The sequence below is a fragment of the Papilio polytes genome, unplaced genomic scaffold (assembly GCF_000836215.1).
Source record: "Papilio polytes unplaced genomic scaffold, Ppol_1.0 DF822400.1, whole genome shotgun sequence".
Lineage (NCBI taxonomy): Eukaryota > Metazoa > Arthropoda > Insecta > Lepidoptera > Papilionidae > Papilio > Papilio polytes.
In genome coordinates this window covers 777,249-797,362 of record NW_013526804.1, presented here as the reverse complement: position 1 = coordinate 797,362, position 20,114 = coordinate 777,249, and the positions used below count along the sequence as shown (strand labels likewise).

At 32.3% G+C, this 20,114-nt stretch overlaps 1 protein-coding gene across 3 annotated transcripts in view; it reads left to right on the top strand.

Annotated features, from left to right (window-relative positions):
* The window catches only part of LOC106106135 (mushroom body large-type Kenyon cell-specific protein 1), a 158,466-nt gene that overhangs the window by 114,944 nt on the left and 23,408 nt on the right, over positions 1-20,114 (top strand). For all 3 annotated transcript variants that reach the window (XM_013286674.1, XM_013286675.1, XM_013286676.1), the window contains one exon: positions 11,254-11,681. In XM_013286674.1, coding sequence (XP_013142128.1) covers positions 11,254-11,681 — 428 coding nt within the window. The remainder of the gene's footprint in view (positions 1-11,253; positions 11,682-20,114) is intronic.

The following is a 20,114-nucleotide window of genomic DNA, read 5'->3' as shown; positions in this document are numbered from 1 at the left end:
TTGTGTGATTCGAGACGCATCATCATTTCGTTATTGCGACGGCCATGTTGGAATTTGTGCGCGCTTCTAACTGTCATTAGGCAGTGATGCCAACTTTGTGAAATTATAGTCGCGTTCAACTATTAAATTATAGGTCCTTTTAACTTTGTTTGTTCCTCTTTTTCTTGAATTTTTTGAGTATTTTATTGAAAAAAAACTATAAAAAAGGTAATTTTGTAGGACTTCTGAACTTATGAAAACAATTAGAAAATTAATCATAATCGCAGCAAATATTAAGAAAATCGTAGAGGTGATTGAAGTTTGTGAATATAGTACAAAAATTAAATCTCTGCCAGTCAGCTAACAATAAAATGTTTAATTGATTAATTTATTGTTTTGCAACGACTTCCTAACTTCAAAACCTATATTTAAAGAGCCATTTGACTTCCTTAGAGTTTTATTCTGTCGTACAAATGCGAGAGACGTAAGTAAACAAAAAGTAATTGTTAGTGTATAAAGATTAAATTATTATAATGTTGGCAACACTTCTTCAAACATCGATACGAATAGGCAACATTAAAGACTTAATATCAGTCAATATGACCGCAAACCCCCCAACCCTTAAACCGCTGGGTGCATTAAATACCGTAACAATTCCAATCGGAATACTTGTCTGGGTGTATCGTTACATAAGTTTCATTGTGCGATCGATGCTTATATTAAAATAGTTTGACCATAGTTCAGTATTGCGCAATTTTGTACACCTGCGGTTCAGTCATCCACGCACTTTATTGTTTTAACTTTTTTGTAAACTAAGATTAAATATATGACGAAATTACTTATACACGTGCTTATTTTGAACAGCTATGTACAACTATTATGTTTAGAGCACGCGCACACCTTTGACTAATCTATCGCACAACTGTTTAGTCTTCTGTCTAGTCTTCTGTCAACTGTTTAGTTAATAATAGCAGGGATAGACAGTATAGATAAAGCAATTCTTCACAGGCGTTCAACATGTATTCCAGAAAACCCTACCTAATAGAGCGTTCACAGTAATAGAATTGTTAATTCGAATACGTTTACCAAAGAACGTAAAAATTAATATGGCTAATAAATTCTCGCAACATGGTTTATTTGCCATTCAATGTTACAGAATGTTGAATTGATTTAGCTTCGTTTTTTCTTGTACAACATCAAAATGCACCCTCGAAAATTAATTTTCCATTGTAAATCTTATCAATCGCTCAGGCATGATTGGAAGAGGTAGCAAAAACGTGTTTCGTCGAATCGGAATAAGCTGCGTGCTACGCATGAGCGGAGCGGAAAGCGGATCGGGAGCCGTGAGAAAAGCGCTACTTGCAATGATATACGATATAAAAACATGCTTTTTTAAAAATTCCGCATTGATTTATTCCATCGAACATTGTAGTTTCGATTCTTAAGTACGCATTATACTTTTTATATAATTTCTTTATGTGTTTGTAATATTGATATCGCTTATTGAGAAAGGTTTAAACAGTTATATCAGGGATTGCCAACATTTTTGCTTTAGACTTTTTTGTAAAAGTCATAATTGTTATTAGTAACAATTTGTAAGTACTTTTTATACATACAGAATAATATTAATGAACCCTATTTACACTTTTATAATGAACTAGCTGTTCTCGTGCGGCTACATCCGCATGAAATTATGAAAATTTTATTTATTTGTTACATTGTTCACATTATTAATATTAATAGCAAATGTCAAAATGACATGAAATGACAAACCTTAACAATATTGCTCTCTTGATGTTGGTAGCAAGTTATGGTCTCTTTCCCACATGTGTTTTTATCCAAAATATTTACCCCTTCATTTTAATGGCGTGAAAATATATAGCCTAAAGCGTGACGTAAGTGTAGGGCTTTTTATTAAAAAAAATATTCAAAAATATGCTGTAATTGCTGGCATCTTAGGCAACAAAGAAGTGTGTGTTTACGCTTTATTATAATAGTACAGAAGTACAGATTACATTATTGCATACCTAACTTAATAAGATTTTTTCAATACTTTCTAAAAGTAATTAATGATAATTAAGCAGTGATATTTAGAAATAATTATTTAAATGTTAAATACAAATATATTTATAATATAACAATGTATTTATTTTTACACTTTGTTTCTACTTTTATCTATTGTAGTGGATACTATTTTTTTTTCATTAGATATTTAAACTGTCCACCCTGCGCAGTACTAGCGTTATACCGTACATCGCGGACATAGCTGTGCGTTGTTTCGGCGAACACATGGCGTTTAACATTCGTGTCTTGAATGGACGTCATTATTTAAAATAATTACCGGTATTAATAGTCTATACAGCTTTACTATAACAACATTTTTACTGTAATGTATCTATTTTGGTCATAAAGTATATTTTAAAAAATTAAATATGCTTTAATTGCTACCAATTCGTGTCATCTAAGTATAATACAAGAAACTGGACATAATAATTATTATCCTTCCATTTGAATACCGATAGCCAAATGAAAAAAAAACCTTAGCATAATTTAACCCTTTTTTGTAATAAACAACTGACCTTAAAAGTACGCTTCGATGGGAGATGTATTAAAAATTGAAAATAACAACTCGCGTGCATCGACCTGAAGATTAGTCGAGAAAAATTATAGAAGACAAGGTGCGTCCCGAGCAAATTAGATTCTACGATTATCGAGTTAAAATACTATTTTGAATGAACATTCACCCGGCAGATGTTGTACGGAACGAAGATTAGGGGAACTAAAGCATAAAAAGCGGTCAGCCAATCGAGAACTTGTAATATAGTGCGTCTCTTTTACACCCATTACTGCGCTCTTTCTAATGCTCATATTTTTTTGCTATCTTATTCTAATTCCTTATTCAAATGCGAACTATCGAATTCCAGGGGTGCGTAACCGTTTATACGCAGAGCTTTAATTAAGTTTTTCTCTGTTTACCTTCACGGTATTTAAATAAAAAGTTTTTATTGAACACCGACGGTGATAAGACTGAACCTATATCAGAGTAAACAGGGTGATGTTGATAAAATTCTAACAGAATTAATTTTTAATACGTAATTCACATTTCTAAAAAACATACCGTAATAAGTTTACTGCTCAATTGTTGGAATGAATTACGATTTTTTTTTTGAAATAATGCACAATAATTCAAAGGTTTTTTTTCGATAAGTATACGTACATATTTTTTTTAACCAGGATTCAAGCGTGATCATAACTCTTCTAATTATTAGCATAGTTAATTGTGACGTTATTATTCTAGTTTATTTGCATTTCAGTATTTCAAAACAACTTGTTTACTGATCTCTTCTAAAGGTATTTCCGTTTCCTTCATATTTGATTTACTACATCATCTAAAATAACATGTATTTTTATAACAAACATGTATATCTGGTTCTATTGAAATATTTTATAATTATTTCTTAAACAGTCCCTAAGTGTAGGAGTATTAAGCCTATCGTAAATTAGTGACTATGGTGCTAATTTAAACTGTTATACGAGTATAATATATTCACGTATTGCGTAAGCTTCACTTTTATCTCGCATGACTCTCACAATCAGTCGCGTTATAGTCATAATTTTTCCGATTGTAGTGACCGAGATCGTAGAGGTCGGCCGTCGCATCCGGCCACGCATTGTCTCCTGAGATTTAACTACGGGATCGGGTAACATCAATCCTGTTTGGCCACACCTCTGACCGCCTTTTACAGGATCAAGTCACGATAAATAGATTTTTATTCCCCATTTTTTACAAGTAAATAATGTACACATAATATGACAGAAATTAAACATAAAAGTGTCTATATGACGAATGTTGACATCTGAGATTGTTTTTTAATTTTAAATAGTATTTATTGGTAACCGGATAACATTAAGTTAGAGTATGTTCTTAGAACAATATATGAAAAGTACAGCAATATTCTACCAGCACCTAGAAAGAAATAATTGACAACTGAGACAAAAATTATTGAAAGCGTCAATAGCCTAATGGTTTGGAAATACGAACTACTGATCTTGCGATCGAGTGGAATCCCGCCATTCGACTATTGTCATGAACCATATCCTAGCATAAACCTAGAGCTTCGTTAGAATGGTAAATGGAAATATTAGTAAATTAATAAAAATCTACTAATATTTTTCATAAAAAAGACCCTAGCTTAAATAATAGTGGGAACGCCAGAAGTATAACTACGTATAAAAGTGGGTAGATAAGATATTTCGTAGAATACGTGTATATTGACCCACTTAATCCAATCAAGACGTTTGCCTTTTAGCAGAGAATGTCTCGTCCTTTAGAATCGTGCCCTGATTTGATTCACAAGCCAACGCATCCTTGATGTTGTGTACACGTTGATAACGTACGTAAATTTATTCGCAAATAACAATAGCCTTGTTACTGACCAACTGTCGATATGTCAGATATATTAGAATTCAATAGAAATATGTTTGTGGTTCAAGAATTCAACCTTAGGAAACAGGAATTTTCTTGGTCATTCGAAATAAAATAAACTATTTGCCCTTTTGTAATTTTTCTGCACAAAGAAAACTATGTCTCTTAGTGTATTTCTATTTCATGGAACTGTTGTCAATGAGACTTAAACCTAAATTTGGAATGTTTATGTGTTCTAAGATGTCCTTGTTCGAACTTTTGCCTATTGGTATCTGAATATCATAACAGTATCATTGATTGTTATTTAACAAGTTAATATAAGCCACATAACTATGCTAAAACTAAATATCATTGGAATTGAGGAAGAAACCCACAAAATCCATCTCAACAAAGCGTTAAGCTAAGTCATATTAATAGACTCTCTGTTGTTATTTTTCTGCTGTTTAAAATTAAATTAAAAATTGCAACGAATAAAATTTTAATACAGCAGAATGTAAACATCAGTATGCTAAGAAAACCATTAGATTACGTAACCTACCAAGGATACGTCTCCTCATAATTTCCTTGGCACGCACAGAATGGCTTCCCGCTATAAATTTAGATGAAAAAAAACTCCTAGAACCGGTCCCGAGAAGGACATTTAATAATGATAATTAACGGCGAATAATGTCGACAATTCTATGCGCACATTCGCGATGTGCCAAACAAGGACATCGCGCGTTTCCGTGTTGAATCACTTAAGGGATGTACAAGTGATAAACGAAAAGCGATACTTACAGCGGGTGAAAAGATTCCAACCGTATTTATTACCCTTATTTAATTGTATATTTAATAGTTTAAGTGTTTTGTAAATTTCAGTTTAGTATACTCGATTATAATAAGATGAAAATATTAGTTTAAAGGCCTATCCCACCACTAGCTGATAGGGGCTCAGATAGCTTAAAAGTGACGTCACTGTCAGATAGAATACCAAAATCCTATACTTCTATCACATATTTTATACGTTGGATTGTTATGTGACAGGTTACAAAATTTGCTATTGTGAAAATAAAATCAGATCATAATCGTTTTCGATCTAGCAACGTAGCCAAAAAGCATAAAACGCTCCCGCTTCCTCTTGTCGCTTGATCAATCTAACGCGCAGGCACACACAAACGCATCTGACTCACGACGACCTTCAAATAGACCGTCTAATCGCAGTTTTAACCAATCAGTAGTCAGGACACGCTGCCGCACTGTCCTTTGTTCGTTATCATTGGTTTGTCACGCCATTTTGTTAAAAATGACCTTTTTTGTTGACAATTCTAACAGCTTTAACAGTCTTTTATTCGATTTGTTGCATTGTGCGAAAGAGATGGTAGATAATGCATACTTAAAACTGATATGAGAGTCGTTTTGTTGCTCTTTGACAGTAGCAATGAAAATAATTTATAGGCATTAAATTAATAAATAATCTATGCTATTATTATGAATAGGAAAGATTTGTATTTTTATATGTATTCGATTCACGTAAAAACTACTGGACAGATTTTAAAAAATCTTTAATTTTTAGAAAGGTGATTTATCTGTGAGTTACATGGACTATGTATATTTATTATTTTTTAGTATAACGTAGGTGAAGTCGCGAGCAACAGCTAGTTTAATAAAATTGCACTGCACTTTATAAGTAGGAATATTTTAAAAAAATATTCCGTCAAACTGGACTATAGTCATATATCTTGGTTTTAAATCTAAGCCGCTTTTGCTACAGCGGTAAATTACAATGCGCAGGTGAAAATAAAAATAAAAAAACATTTAAGACTTTTCATATAAAGTTCATATACATTTTATCTTTCTATTCTCTATCTGAATTTCCTCCGCAAATAACATACGAGTTAGTTTTAGCCTCGTATGAACCTACGCTGAAAATGTTGATTACTTCTTTCTTTTGAAACTTTTTTAATTTTCAACTTAACAATGCTTATGGTGCGTGGTTTTTAAAAATAAATTTGTGTTTTTTTTGTTAACTTTCCTATTTTGCGTATATTGTTTAGTTACTAAAAACTGTATCGTCGGAATATATTTCGCATTGCCAGTGAAAATAATTGCTGCACATGCCTGGAAGCGTTTTGAGGTTACATGAGAATTATTATTGGAAAGCCATACATTTGAGTTTTAATATTTTTTTCACCACGAAATGAATGCATAGTTTGCTTCTAAATACGGACTTACTATCTATACAAAAGAAAGTGTATTCTATTATGAAAATCAAAAATTTTAATTACATTGGCTGACTTACATATGAGTATAGGTACTTTAGGGCGATTAATTGAGGTTTGAGGTTTAAGACTTTTATTCTCAAAAAGACTTACATGAGAAAATTACATTTACTATACATTGTTTATCGCCGATATTCATTTTTATATAAATTTTGTAAAATTTTCTAATACATGTTGCGTTAACGTTGATTTAAATGTATTGAGTCCACATTTTTAACAAAAGACGGCAATCTATACTATTATAATAAAACGTAAACACACACTTCTTTGTTGCCTAAGATTTCAGCAATTATACCATATTTTTGAATAATTCTTTTTTTAATAAAAAGCCCTACACTTGCGTCATGCTTTAGTCTATATATTTTCACGAGATTTAACTTAGGGGGTAAAAATTTTGGATAAAATTCCTAATGTGGGAAAGAGACCATAAGTTGCTGTCAACATCAAGGAAGCAAGATTATCATCGTGTCATATCATTTTGACATTTGCAATATAAAATTAGACAAATAAACGTGTACAATAAATGAAATTTTTATATGCGGATGAAGTCGCATGGGAACAGCTAGTTTATTATAAAGTTGTGCTCCTTCGAAAGTGATTTTTTTTTATTTTTTGCATTTAATTTTTAATGCATGCAGTTAAAAGAAATTGTTAAAGATGAAAAAAATCCTACAAATTAAATTTAAGAACAAAAATGTACACGTCAGTTCGTACCAAATGTTGCCAACCCCGCGCTGTCCGATTTACTTGGAAGCGGATCTGACATGTAATTATTTTTTTATTACACTTCACCATGGGAGTTCATCGCCATCACATTAATTACAATATTAACTGGCGAAGGTCTCGCCTCAGTTCCACTACGCTTCTTAGTACACTAACATTATAAAGTTTTCTAAACATAACATTTGTAATCCTAATCAAGAGATTCAAAATTGTATAGAAGAAGCATCGTTGACACTTCACTTGAGACACCTTTACATGATCCTCACTAACAATATTTTATGAAATAAAATAAATAAATAAAATTTTAGAAGATTCTTCAGACCACATATAAAATGAATTGTCCATAGTTGTCACTATCATATTTAAACGTTAAGATTTTATTTTGTGACGTTATTTAGTTTATTTTATAACAAAAGATGGAGCTTATTATAATTTTATAAAATGTTTTATAACATTTCGATACAAGAACATGAGGTGGCACTAAACTTGAAAACTAACGTACCATTCAAATAAGTTACCGGTGAAAAAAATGTTGTTCACTATATCTAGTCCATAAATGTCTTTGAATTCTAATTAAGAAAAAATCTTCCTGTATTAGAACAGTACGAAATTAACCGATTGATAGAAAACTGTTCATATTGTTTTGGGATTCTTCCCAACCGTCACCCCACTCTGTCCCCACGTGAGAATAAAGTTTCATCCGTCCGACCTTTTAGTCCCACTATCACAAATAAGGTGACAAATGGAACCGTTATGAAATAAAATAAATACCAACTGGCACTCGTCGCAAAAGGTGGGACGTATGGAATTTCTTATTTTCATCTGTTCCCACATGGGGACAGAGCGGGGTGACCGTTGGGAATAATCCTTTTTTTGGCAGTTATCGTGTTGATGGATATCTATCTGTCTTTGATAACAAAGAATTAAAAAAACTAGTAATTATCATAACTATGTCACTTAATATTAGTGAACTATTTGTTTAAATCGATCAAGTAGTTTTAGAGTCTATTCGTTACATACCAAAATACAACATTGTTCTCCTTACATTCGTAGCACAATAAAGTTTTTTCATATCTCGTGGGTTTACGCAGCAAAAATAAATGTACAAAAACATTTCGTTTCTAATCACACTATGTAAAAATAGACATAAAAATGCTTCATACAACTGTCTCTGCTATAAAAACACAACTAATAACAGAAACAGCGATAGTTTACACAATTTTTCAACATACCATAGTTAAGTATACTACGAGTAGTATAACTTAACTTGTATGACAAGTTAGTAACACAGTCCTAATACGTGGGTAGTAGATATTTTTTGCCCTTTCCATAATAAACAACAACACGCGCATGTCTCTCATCTAGCATTATACGTAATTGCTTAATTCGAAAATTCACCTGTCCCTAGTTACATTTTTAATGCACGGTTCACACTTGGCCAGTACAGTTGATCAGAAGCGCTCAACCACTGGACTGGCAAACAACTAGGACAGTGTGAACATTAACTAACACTGGTGAGTCCATACAATAATAACATATAACTGGCCACCGCACTGTCTTACTGGCCAGATGTGAACAAGACACTGGCTTCCAACAGGACATTGGCTTATAATGTGCAAAACATTGTTTTAATTCCTTATCTATTCATCTGTTATTGATTTTTTTATTTTCCCTGCATGCTGTAAATAACAGTAGATACGAGCTATTTCTGTTTTTAAAGAAGCGTAGCATGTTTAAAAATTTATACGCGACCACGCAATTATTTAAAAAAAACAGCAAAATGTTACAAATAACTGATAACTCCTAAAGTTTGCAATCACAACATCTGTTGCACGAATACAAGACTGTTTCATGAATTATTACTTTAAAACAATCTACATTAAACTATTTTACAAAAATTATAATAAAATTATTAAATAGGGGTGTAAATCAATGTTAGTTGCACTAAAACCGTTAACTATTTTATCGATGCTTTATTCATAAAATAACGGCGATTTATTCCAATTGCTAAAAGGTTGACGATCCCTGTTTATAGAGGCAGGCTGAGTTTTTACCGCGTCGTATGCTAATGTATGCGATTTTATGATTGCCGTACAAATCTTAACGGTTGATGCTTTTCGTACTGCTCTTTGTAGTTGTCTGCACCTGCTGGGCAGGGGTATTCAATATTTTTTTTTTATTTTCCTATCTTATCTGTGCTACTAACTTTATAAGCACCGTCAGTGAGAATCTTAGTTCTTTAATGGGTTTTGTATTTACTATTCTTTTTGGTTTTTGTTATTCGCATTAAAAAAAAATCATTACCTTCGTAAAACCTTCAACACAGCTATTTATTGTTCTTAATAGTCATTATAAGGATTCTTTATTATCTATGATTAGATTTAGTTGAAACTTGAAGTTGCAATGGTAAAATAAAAATAATCTCAAATAATGACATAGTGCAAGCATATTTTTAAAATTCTTCAGAAAGTAGTTCCAAATTTTCATCAAGATCTGACCAACTTAAAGGTCGTCTTAGCGTCTTTTTTAACAACAAAGTAGAAACTTTCTCTTTTAGTTTATTTATCTTTCAATTGAAGATATTTCCCTTCTCTATACGAAGAACATCATAAATCTTTAATTAATCTAATCATCACTTTTACAGTTATAACTTAGTTATCTTTCTATTCAATGAACATCAAAACAAATTGATTGGCCACGATATGAGCATGTACAAGAGAGGATAGTAAATTAGGCCCTCCATCCTCTCCCCATTTCATACTCAATTAAAAAATAACACAAAACTCATTTCTAACTCCGCACGAACGTTGAACATCTCAAAGCGACGGCCCTCGTATCGACGCAATTAATCATTCGCCCGATACTCGATATCGAGAGAAAAATACATTTAAAACCGTAATTCGAGCCTTGGCAGCACTATCTACGCACACATAAACAAAACCAATGCACACATTAGCAAACCCAGTCGTGTGAACAAGTGAAACACGCACATATAAGCGAAGCTTCGTACACAAAAAGGCCATATGGAAGAAAGTTTATCGCGTAGCAATAAATATTGACAATTAATATTCGATAATTATTAACTCGGTACGAAAACATGACGATAACTCTACCCGTCAGTACTTTAGCATCAAAGTTTATATATTACGTAGCTATTAGTACCTTTTTCACAGTCAAATTAACGCAAGCTATAGAAAAAGTCCTCCGTCATCTCTGTAGAAAAAAAATTGATATTTATAAATAGTCTAGCTTTTGCTCGCGACTCCGTCAGTATGAAATTAAATAAAACAAAAGTAGCCTATGTATTCTTACAGACTATCCTCTACATCTTTACCAAATTTCATCGAAATCCGGTCAGCCGTTTTGGTCACAAACTTTAACAAACATCAATCCATTCATCTATTCTTTCGCGTTTATATTAGTATGAAGTATATATTTTCTCAAATAAAAGTAACAGTATTAGTTAACGCCTATTTACTTTATTTGCATCATAAATATTTAATGGCGTAATAAAAAAACTAACAAGTCATCGTCCGCTGTTATCGCTGACGACGCCATCTGTGTTTTGTTTTCGCATTCGATATGTTTATGTTTAAGTCAAGTTTGTTTGGTTTTGTTCAATTTGTACGCGTCTAGGGATACTGTGTATCACTTACGGAACAGCTTATCCACTCTATATTCACTAAATTCCTATATTTGTAAAGGATTCTCTGCGTAAGAACGAAATCGCAAAGATTAGTACCATATTATCTAATCGTTCTGTATTCACGCAGCTTAATCCACCATACTTTTAAGGTTGCAATAAAAACCGGACATCCGTTACAGATTGTGCAAAAATTGTTGTTTAACTTTACAATATTACTTCAGGTCTAGAACGGGTGGCGGAGGAGTTGATGGGTCGAAGAAAATGGAAACTATATCAGGACGCGTTAATACCAAAACGGAGCGACGGGGAACAGTCCAGCGACGAGGATACCACGCCTGCCACCGACCCCCCGCCCGCTCTCAAGATAAAGACCATCGAGGAGATCAACGCGCCCGACGAGACCAGGGCAGGGGAGGAGACGAGGGCTGGGCTCGAGAACAGGGCAGGGGACGAGACGAGAGCGCGGGAGGACAGTGGAACGAAGACCGGCCGTCCGGAGACGATACTGGAGAGCCTCATCAAACGGCCAGCGACGCAGCCCAAACTCGAGCTGCCAGAAGAGCCGGCAGACTGGAAGCCCCCGGAGAAGTGTTACTTCTGTGTCGACGGGGCTGAGCAGCCCTCTGCCGACTCCAGAGCTGCGCCTACGGTATGTACTCCGTTTTTTTTTAATCTAAAAGGCTAAATCCTAAACGAAAAGCCAGATATTTTAACGACGAATTACAAGAATAAAAATACAAATGATTCTTGACATTTGCAGTGAATAGAAGATGAAAAGAAGAGCAAATATATGTTACGTATTTATTTCTGCGTAGCACTCCGTAGAGTCTTATCAAATTTATGTATCGAAGATAATATCTAAGGGAAATTTTAAACAGACACTTTTTCAATCAATGTCATGTTTAAATATATCTTTCGGTTTTAAAAAGCTTCATTGGGTTTAATAAGCTTATTGTAATTAGGTTTTAAATATCCAGCTCGAAGCATTTTAGTCTTGTGGCTACTTTTAAATGAAAGATATACAAAAACTAGCTGTTCGCGTGCGGATTCATCCGCGTGTAATTATAAAAAACTTTATTTTATTGTTCACATTTGTCAAATTATCAATAGCAAATGTCAAAATGACATGACATGACAAACCTTAGCAATCTTTCTTTCTTGATGTTGGCAGCAACTTATGGTCTCTTTCCCACATTAGGGCATTTATCCAAATTATTTACATCCTACGTTTAATGGCGTGAAAATATATAGCCTAAAGCATGACATCTTAGGCAACAAAGAAGATGTGTTTTTACGCTTTATTATAATAGTACAACAATGTTCTATGCAAGTGTTTCGGTCAAACCGAGTGTTGTAAAAACAAGTGAATGCAACAACACTATAATTAGAATTCTTTAAACGTTGATTAAATTGTTTGACAAGCGACAGATCTGATCTTCTAGTTTAATGTTGGTATTATAAATAAAAGGTCCAGACTGAGTTTCAAATTAAACTAGCGTTCTTATAAAGTTTGCAAGAATTATTCCAAGTATTTATTGCGAAAGGTGAATTATCTACACTTATCTATACTTATACATATAATAAAGCATAAACACACACTACTTTGTAACGTAGGATGTCAGTAATCTCAGCACTTTTTTTATTAATACTTTCTTTAATAAAAAGTCCTACACTTACGACATACTTTAAGCTATATATTTTTACGCTATTAAACTAAGGGGATAAATAAATTGAAAGAAAAATTTATTTGGGAAAGAAACGCTCATTGTAAGAGACCATGACCTTTGAAAGGAATTATTTGTGCTTAGACTATTCTAATAAAGCGGTTCCTCTAAGATGTAAAGGATAAAGATTTAAATATTTTATTGAAGGAACCATGTTTTGTATTCATTGTATATTATCATACATTTCCTCCACTTCCACGTATTGCCTAAAAATAAAGATATAATGTGATTTTGTACTCTTTCGGCTGAAAATTCATAGAGTATAAAAATTCTATAACAGGAACAGAAAATTAAAATGAATAACAAGATTAGCATTTTAGGTGTAGTTATGAAGAAAAAGAAATTTAAATGTCGTAAAATATAAATGTAGAAGAATACATTTCTTCTTCTTCTTCCTTAGCTCTGCGTGGTCAAGCATTTTTTTTTCATTCATTCGGTCTATTAGTGGCTACAGATTTCCAATTTGTTATGCCAACATTCAACATTAAGATTTACACCGTCTACCCATCTCAATTTTGTCCTCGATCTCGACGACCTTCAGAGTTGCTCGCCATAAGATTTAGGCATCCTGACTTCGTCCATCCGCTGCACGTGACCAGCCCATTTGAGTCTCGTATGTGGCTACATGCGGTTCTTGGTAGAGGTTGTCCAGCTCCTGATTAAAACGACTCCGCCAAAGATTTCTCTCACATATAGCGCCAAATATACGTCTAAGTATCTTGCAGAAGAAATGGCATGATAAAAAAATTTAAATAGATTGCGTGAAAAACACAAGCAAGAAAAGTGTCTAAAATGAAACTAGACATAATGAAAATGTAGTTTGCCGACTCTATTACGTCCGAAATCAATATTCAATTTTGAACTATTATAACCCCCGGTATTTTAGTCAATATTTCTTATCCAATAATATGTAGAGTAAAAGATAAGAATCGAAAAATAATCTTGTCCTTTTCTATATTGAAAAATGTCCTATGTGTAGATATTTGTGTACGTTATTACATCATATAAGTATAAAGCTTGGAGAGGCTTTTAGAATTTTCCGTGTCCGGGCAATGTTTGGCCACGAATTAAAAAAGCCGCCACAGCCGCGCCGCAACTTTGGAAAATGGCGGAACATTATCCGCGGGAAAAGTGAGCGCCTGTTATATCTCGTTTTAAATACTACTGACGACAATATTATCTGTGCTTTTGTTTTTTTATTATTTAAATGACGCAATTTTTTGCGAGTTAGATTTTAATTCATTAACTTTGAAAAAAAAAACCTTGAAGGTTTTTTAAATAAATTACATATTTTATTTTAAATTCAGAAGTCAAAAATATTTATAAGCTATATAAAAAAAATCTTACATTAGTACGTATAAATAAATAACATTATTTGCACTCAAGAAATGTAAAGTGGATTGTGGATTCACGTAAAAATCCTATTTCTTCTATACTAATTATAAAGACGAAAGATTTGAATTTTGGGATTTTTGTAGATATTGAAATAACTCAAAAACTACTGAACCGATTTCAAAAATTCATAGCCTATATTTTTACTATTTTTTCAATTTCACGCGGGCGAAGTCGCGAGTAACAGCTATTAAAAAAAAACAAGTATTTTACTCTACAACGTCATTAATATCACATTATCACCTAAAATGTCTATCATTTCATACTCTACGTGCTTTTTCGTCACAACACGTATGACTTCGATCTAAAACGGTAAATCTATAACAGTATTTGTCACGATTCCCACACAATCGTATACGAATTATTGCCAGTACGAAAAAACAACGCAACGTGAAACGGAGACATCTTTGTTACAATGTTTAGAAGCTGGCAACATCACAAATTGCTTCGTAAATTACCTTTTTTGTATGTTATTGTTATTTTGATTGGTGAGATTTTCATTACAAAAATGAACCTCGTGGGATTTCTATGATTAATTTCTATTTATTTAAAAGTAATCTACACTAAGGTTTAAAGAGGAAAGATTTGTATTTTTGTATATATTGAAATAACTGAAAAACTACTGGCTCCATATCAAAAATTCTTTCACCATTAAAAAGCTACGTTATCAGTGAGTATGTGTGTGTGGCGTGTATGAAGTGGCGAGCAATAGCTAGTATAAAATAATGTGGCAAATATTTAAAAGTAGTATCCTATCTTACTATTATTATAAATGCGAAAGATTAGATGGATGTTTGTTTGAGTTTGCCGCCTAAACCACTGAACAGATCTCGATGAAATTTGGCATAGATGTAGAGCATAGTCAACTTATTTAGGTTTTTATTATACGGACGGAGTCATGGGCGAAAGCTATCTAATAATTTGAAACTATATTTTGTCCACTTCCACTTGCCCTTATCCCTTATGGAGGGTCGGCACAGTATGTGCTGCTCTTCCATACATCTCTATCAGCCGTCATATCTGAATCCACTCCTTTCTTAAGCATATCTTCCTTCACACAATCCATCCATACTTTCGCGCGCCAGAAAGTAGCGCCAGTGGTGGAGAAATTGAGAAGCAAAAGGTTAGCGTGGCATGGACATGTTATGCGACGAAACGATGGGGGACATAAACCAGAAAGTGTTAAAATTGAATATGGATGGCTACAAAGGTAGAGGAAGACCGAAGAAAGTATGGATGGATTGTGTCAAAGAGGATATGCTTAAGAAAGGAGTGGATTCAGATATGACGGCTGATAGAGATGTATGGAAGAGCAGCACATACTGTGCCGACCCTCCGTAAGGGATAAGGGCAAGTGGATGATGATATTGTATAAAGCAGCAACAATAATAATGACAAGCAAAGCCTTAATATGGAATTAATTATTGGGTTCTATTATACACCGATAATACAGTGAAAACATATATTATTATTAATAAATTCTGTTTCTAAAGCATACTTTTTATAAATACGACTCATTTTATTAAGATGAACTCCTAAACGTCTGTTCTTCACGTTATAAAAGCCTTTTATTGTATTCCAATTTTTTCTGTGTTCCTTTTACTATCCCTGCATTCACTGAGATCTTGGTTTTTTTTTTAGTTTCTGAATTCTAAAGCATATAAATATCTAGCTATTTTTACAAACAGTAGATTGAATTTTGACGTAAATATTAAATAATCACAAACACCATTGATAAATCTTGAGGTGAACTGTATTTTAAAATGTTTATTAAATTCAAAAAATGTATGGAATATGGACACACAATATTTCGTTAACAAAATATTGTATGTACATTTTTAATTAATACAGTCAAAATTTGAAGATATCTAAGTTACAAAGGTACATCTTTTTTTTTTACATAAAAAGAGATTTCACATAAAAAGAGAACAATTGAAATTTTAACTATTTCTTTTTTTAAATTTAACTTAAATTAAAATGATTGTTGAAAGCTATATTTATTTTTATGAAGAAAATTTTAGATTAATTTTCATTTTCATAATAAAGGATATAAGTAAAAAAAATCATGTTATGAGGTCCACTAGCGGATTATGTATATTTACTCTATGAGAATTAATAAAAAGGGCTCCCTTTTAATATCCGCCGTTGCATAATCTATGATGAAATATTGTCGCCGGCTGGCGGTCGAGGCTTTGCGGACGTAATGAATATAAGCGATACGAGACCATATAAACATTTCTAATCATTGTCTTCTATAATTGCAGTTTATAGTAAACCCTTTAGCTGACAATAGCAATTATATGCCTTGTCTAAATCAAGCTTTGAAGCGTCCAACATCGAAGACCTATCCGATCTTGTATGCGCCGAACAACTGCCGTTAACCGATGGAACCGCTAGAGCTCAACCACCACTGGACGCCCGACAAACCATACTTTCAATTTACGAAACAATACCTTATCCATTTGCTACGATTCCACGTCAAAGTAGAAAACTCCTATTTTGATTAATACGAGGGAAAGAGATGGGGTGCCTGACGACGTGTTACGAATGACTTCCAGCCCTGTTGTCGAGTTTTAAGGCTGATTTTTGCATTAATGGTGATGTTTGTTACTGAAATACTGAGCGTGTAGGCGTAGAGCATGAAAAGTAGGCAGTCGTCGGACAGAGCAACGAGTGGAGTGGACTTTGTTCTAATTCTATTTATGCTGTATTTTTTTAATTTTAATTTGACACTTAAACTAATTATGTAACTCACAATTCATACAAGCTGTCTCTTTCATTGTTTTGTGTGGAAGGGTTCGTAGCTTTTTATGTTTTCACGCGGAAAATATAAGTGGCTACTATGATAATTCAAGTGTTCTGAGTTGTTTCTTTTTAACTTTTTCTAATGTTCACAACATTTTTTATTAAATTCAATGTCCTTAATTATATTAGATCAAAAAGCATAAATCAATTTTAAAAGACATTTTAGACTTGTATTTTATGGATTAAATTAAATTACCTTTCAATACCTCTCAGAGTTGCAGTTCTTAATTGCTAGTTAGCTTTCCGCGTTCTTAACCGATCATTACATGCTTTATAGATTCAAAAGTGGCCTGGGCATGTTATTGCAAAGAGGAAGTGCCATGCGTTATAATGAGGTAATTAGATTTTTAAAATGATGGATCTTTGGGAAAAAAATTACATCGGCCTCCCAGTCATTCCGCGCTTCTTGTATTAATTTTAATTAACTAAATGAAATAAACTTATTTATGTTTGTAATCTTACCTTTACTTATAATTTCTGTCTGCAAGATTTAACGGTTTAAGCAGGTAATTCTTTATGATGGTAAAATAATTTTGTTTTTTTATCAAATAAAACATTTTTGAAATAATATCATCGACTCCATGCATTCTCTTAGGCGATCGGTTTAACAGCATAGGCCGGACAGAAAAGCCTATAGGGGCGGTCCGCAGAGGGTGGAAACCTCGGAAAATTCACGTGCAAGGCCCACCCCTCGGCAACACGTGCCGCCAAATAGCCTCAGTGTACGAACGCCTTTACTAATCATTGCCGTTCCTAAAAAAACACCGCGCGCTTTTGACGTTTCAAACGTCATTTTCGAAAATAGATTGTTGACGTTTGTTATTTATTTTTCCGATTCCTGGTCACGTGACGCGAACTTTATTTCCAGGAATAAAAATTCTATAAAAAAATACTTTACGTGTTATGAAATAGAACTATTATTTTCAAATTCTTTTAGTGCCAGTGTTAGTTATTTTTACAAGAGTTTTTGTTGTTGTTTTTTTTTTCAATAATTGAAATGCATTTGGATATTGTTCTCAAAAATTTAAAGTGTTGTTTATTTAAGTAAAATTTATTGTTATTTAATCTTAATTTTAAATCTATCGCCAGACTTGAAGATTGTACTTGGTTTTTTACTTTTTTATTTGCTTAAAAAATGAAGTGTATAAATGAAAAGTGACGTTTTTGTGTAATCAAACGCGTTTGTGTAATTTTTTTTCGAGTGTAAAATGGCCGGTAAAAGAACATGAGGCGATTTCATGGTTAGTTGGATATCTAGTCGTAAAGTTGGCAATTTAGTTCCTTTTTATCCTCCAATTTATTGACTACTTTAATAAAAAGAAGATTGATTGGAATTTGAGATCTGTGATAAGGCTGCTATAGAATGTATAACAAAAAGTGTTAAATTCAAATAATATGAACTCTTGGTTTTCAAAAACCAAATTAAAAAAAAAATAAGTAGATAATAATTAAAACTATCTTTAACATTTTATGTCTTATAAACCTTAAAAATAATTTATGTTGCTATTTTGTCAAAATACCATTTACCATTTTAAAATATTTCAGAGTTACGAAACGATTTTTTAGATTTGTTAAAACGTAGCTCTTGACACACTATCTCAATTTATTTTAAACTAGCTGTTGCGCGACTTTGCCTGCGTTGAATTAAAAAATAATACGAAGTATAACCTATGTTACTCACAGATCATTTACCTTTCTTATGGTAAAAGAATTTTTATAATCGGCCCAGTAGTTTTTGCGTGAATCAAACACATACAAAAATCCGAAAATACAACACTTTCCTCTTTATAATATTAGATATAGAAGTATAGATATAACCTTAAATAATTTATATGGATTAAAATCATACGAATATCATTTGCTCAGTAAGATTGAACTAATCGTAATAAATACTAACAACTCTTGCACGATTGATTTTTTAAAATGAACAGTTTTTAGTTATTCTTTTATAAACAGCTAGCTTTATCCTTATCAAAATAAATGCGTTTGTTGTTGTCAAGAGAATTTAATGTAGAATAAAATTGTCCTTTACAGTATTTAAATTGGACTTATCAAAAAAAAAATTAAAAAATACAAATCTTTCCTCTTTAAAATATTACTATCGACTAGCTGTTCCCCTGGTCCGTGTGGAGTTTAAAAGTACAAAACTTATGTTTGCCCCTTTTTTGCCAACCTATCACCTAAAGTGTATCTTAGTATAATCTACATAATAACAGAAATCCACCGATGCATGATTCCAAATTTATAAGCCAGGTAGCTTGTGAGCTGATTTTTTCTGTTACCCTTATTGTTTGAGTTCGCGATATCTTCTATACTATTTATAGAAGATATCGCAAATTTGTACTTTCAAACTCCACACGGACCAGGGGAATATCTAGTTTATACTAATATTTTGAAGAGGAAAGATTTGTATTTTTTTATGTATTAAAATATCTTAAAAAACTACTAACGATTACAATAATTCCCGCACCATTAAAAAACTCTGATATCACTAAGAAATTTTAAGCTACGATTTCAACTGGTTTTTTTTAAATAATGTAACAAAATACTTTGTATTACAGCTAGAAATCTTAACCGATTATCTAGCTAACAAACAGTATATCATTTTTATAAAAGTCAAATAGAATAATTACAGTCTTCAACGGTAGATTAAAACATATTCGCAGAATCATATAAATTATTCACTTTGAAAACCCTAATGATTCAACATCCGAGTCATTGTTACTTATAAAAAAAACCTCTTTGAATTATCATTAATTCATAATTAAATCACACATAATAGTGAGTTTTCAGCTTAATATTGGACAAATATCATCTCTGTCATCCCCTTAAATAACAACAAGGACAGCATGAGTTTTTAATAGCAAGTAATTTATGTATTTTTTAATAAAATAAAATATTTTTAACTACATACTTAGAATTAACCGATTATCGGTATATTATAATTGTAATTCTATTTTAAAGTAAACTGTTTTTAAGTGACAAATATTAGTTTGTCGATCTTCCTTGTTAATAATATAATTGTATCCGATTTTAACGAAATCTTAGAATAAAGTGAAATAAAAATACCTTTGAAAACGTCCACTGTTAGAAAAATACTAACCATTATTAACTTTCAAATAGCATTTAAAAATGTTACCAAAAAAAATATAAAAAAAAAG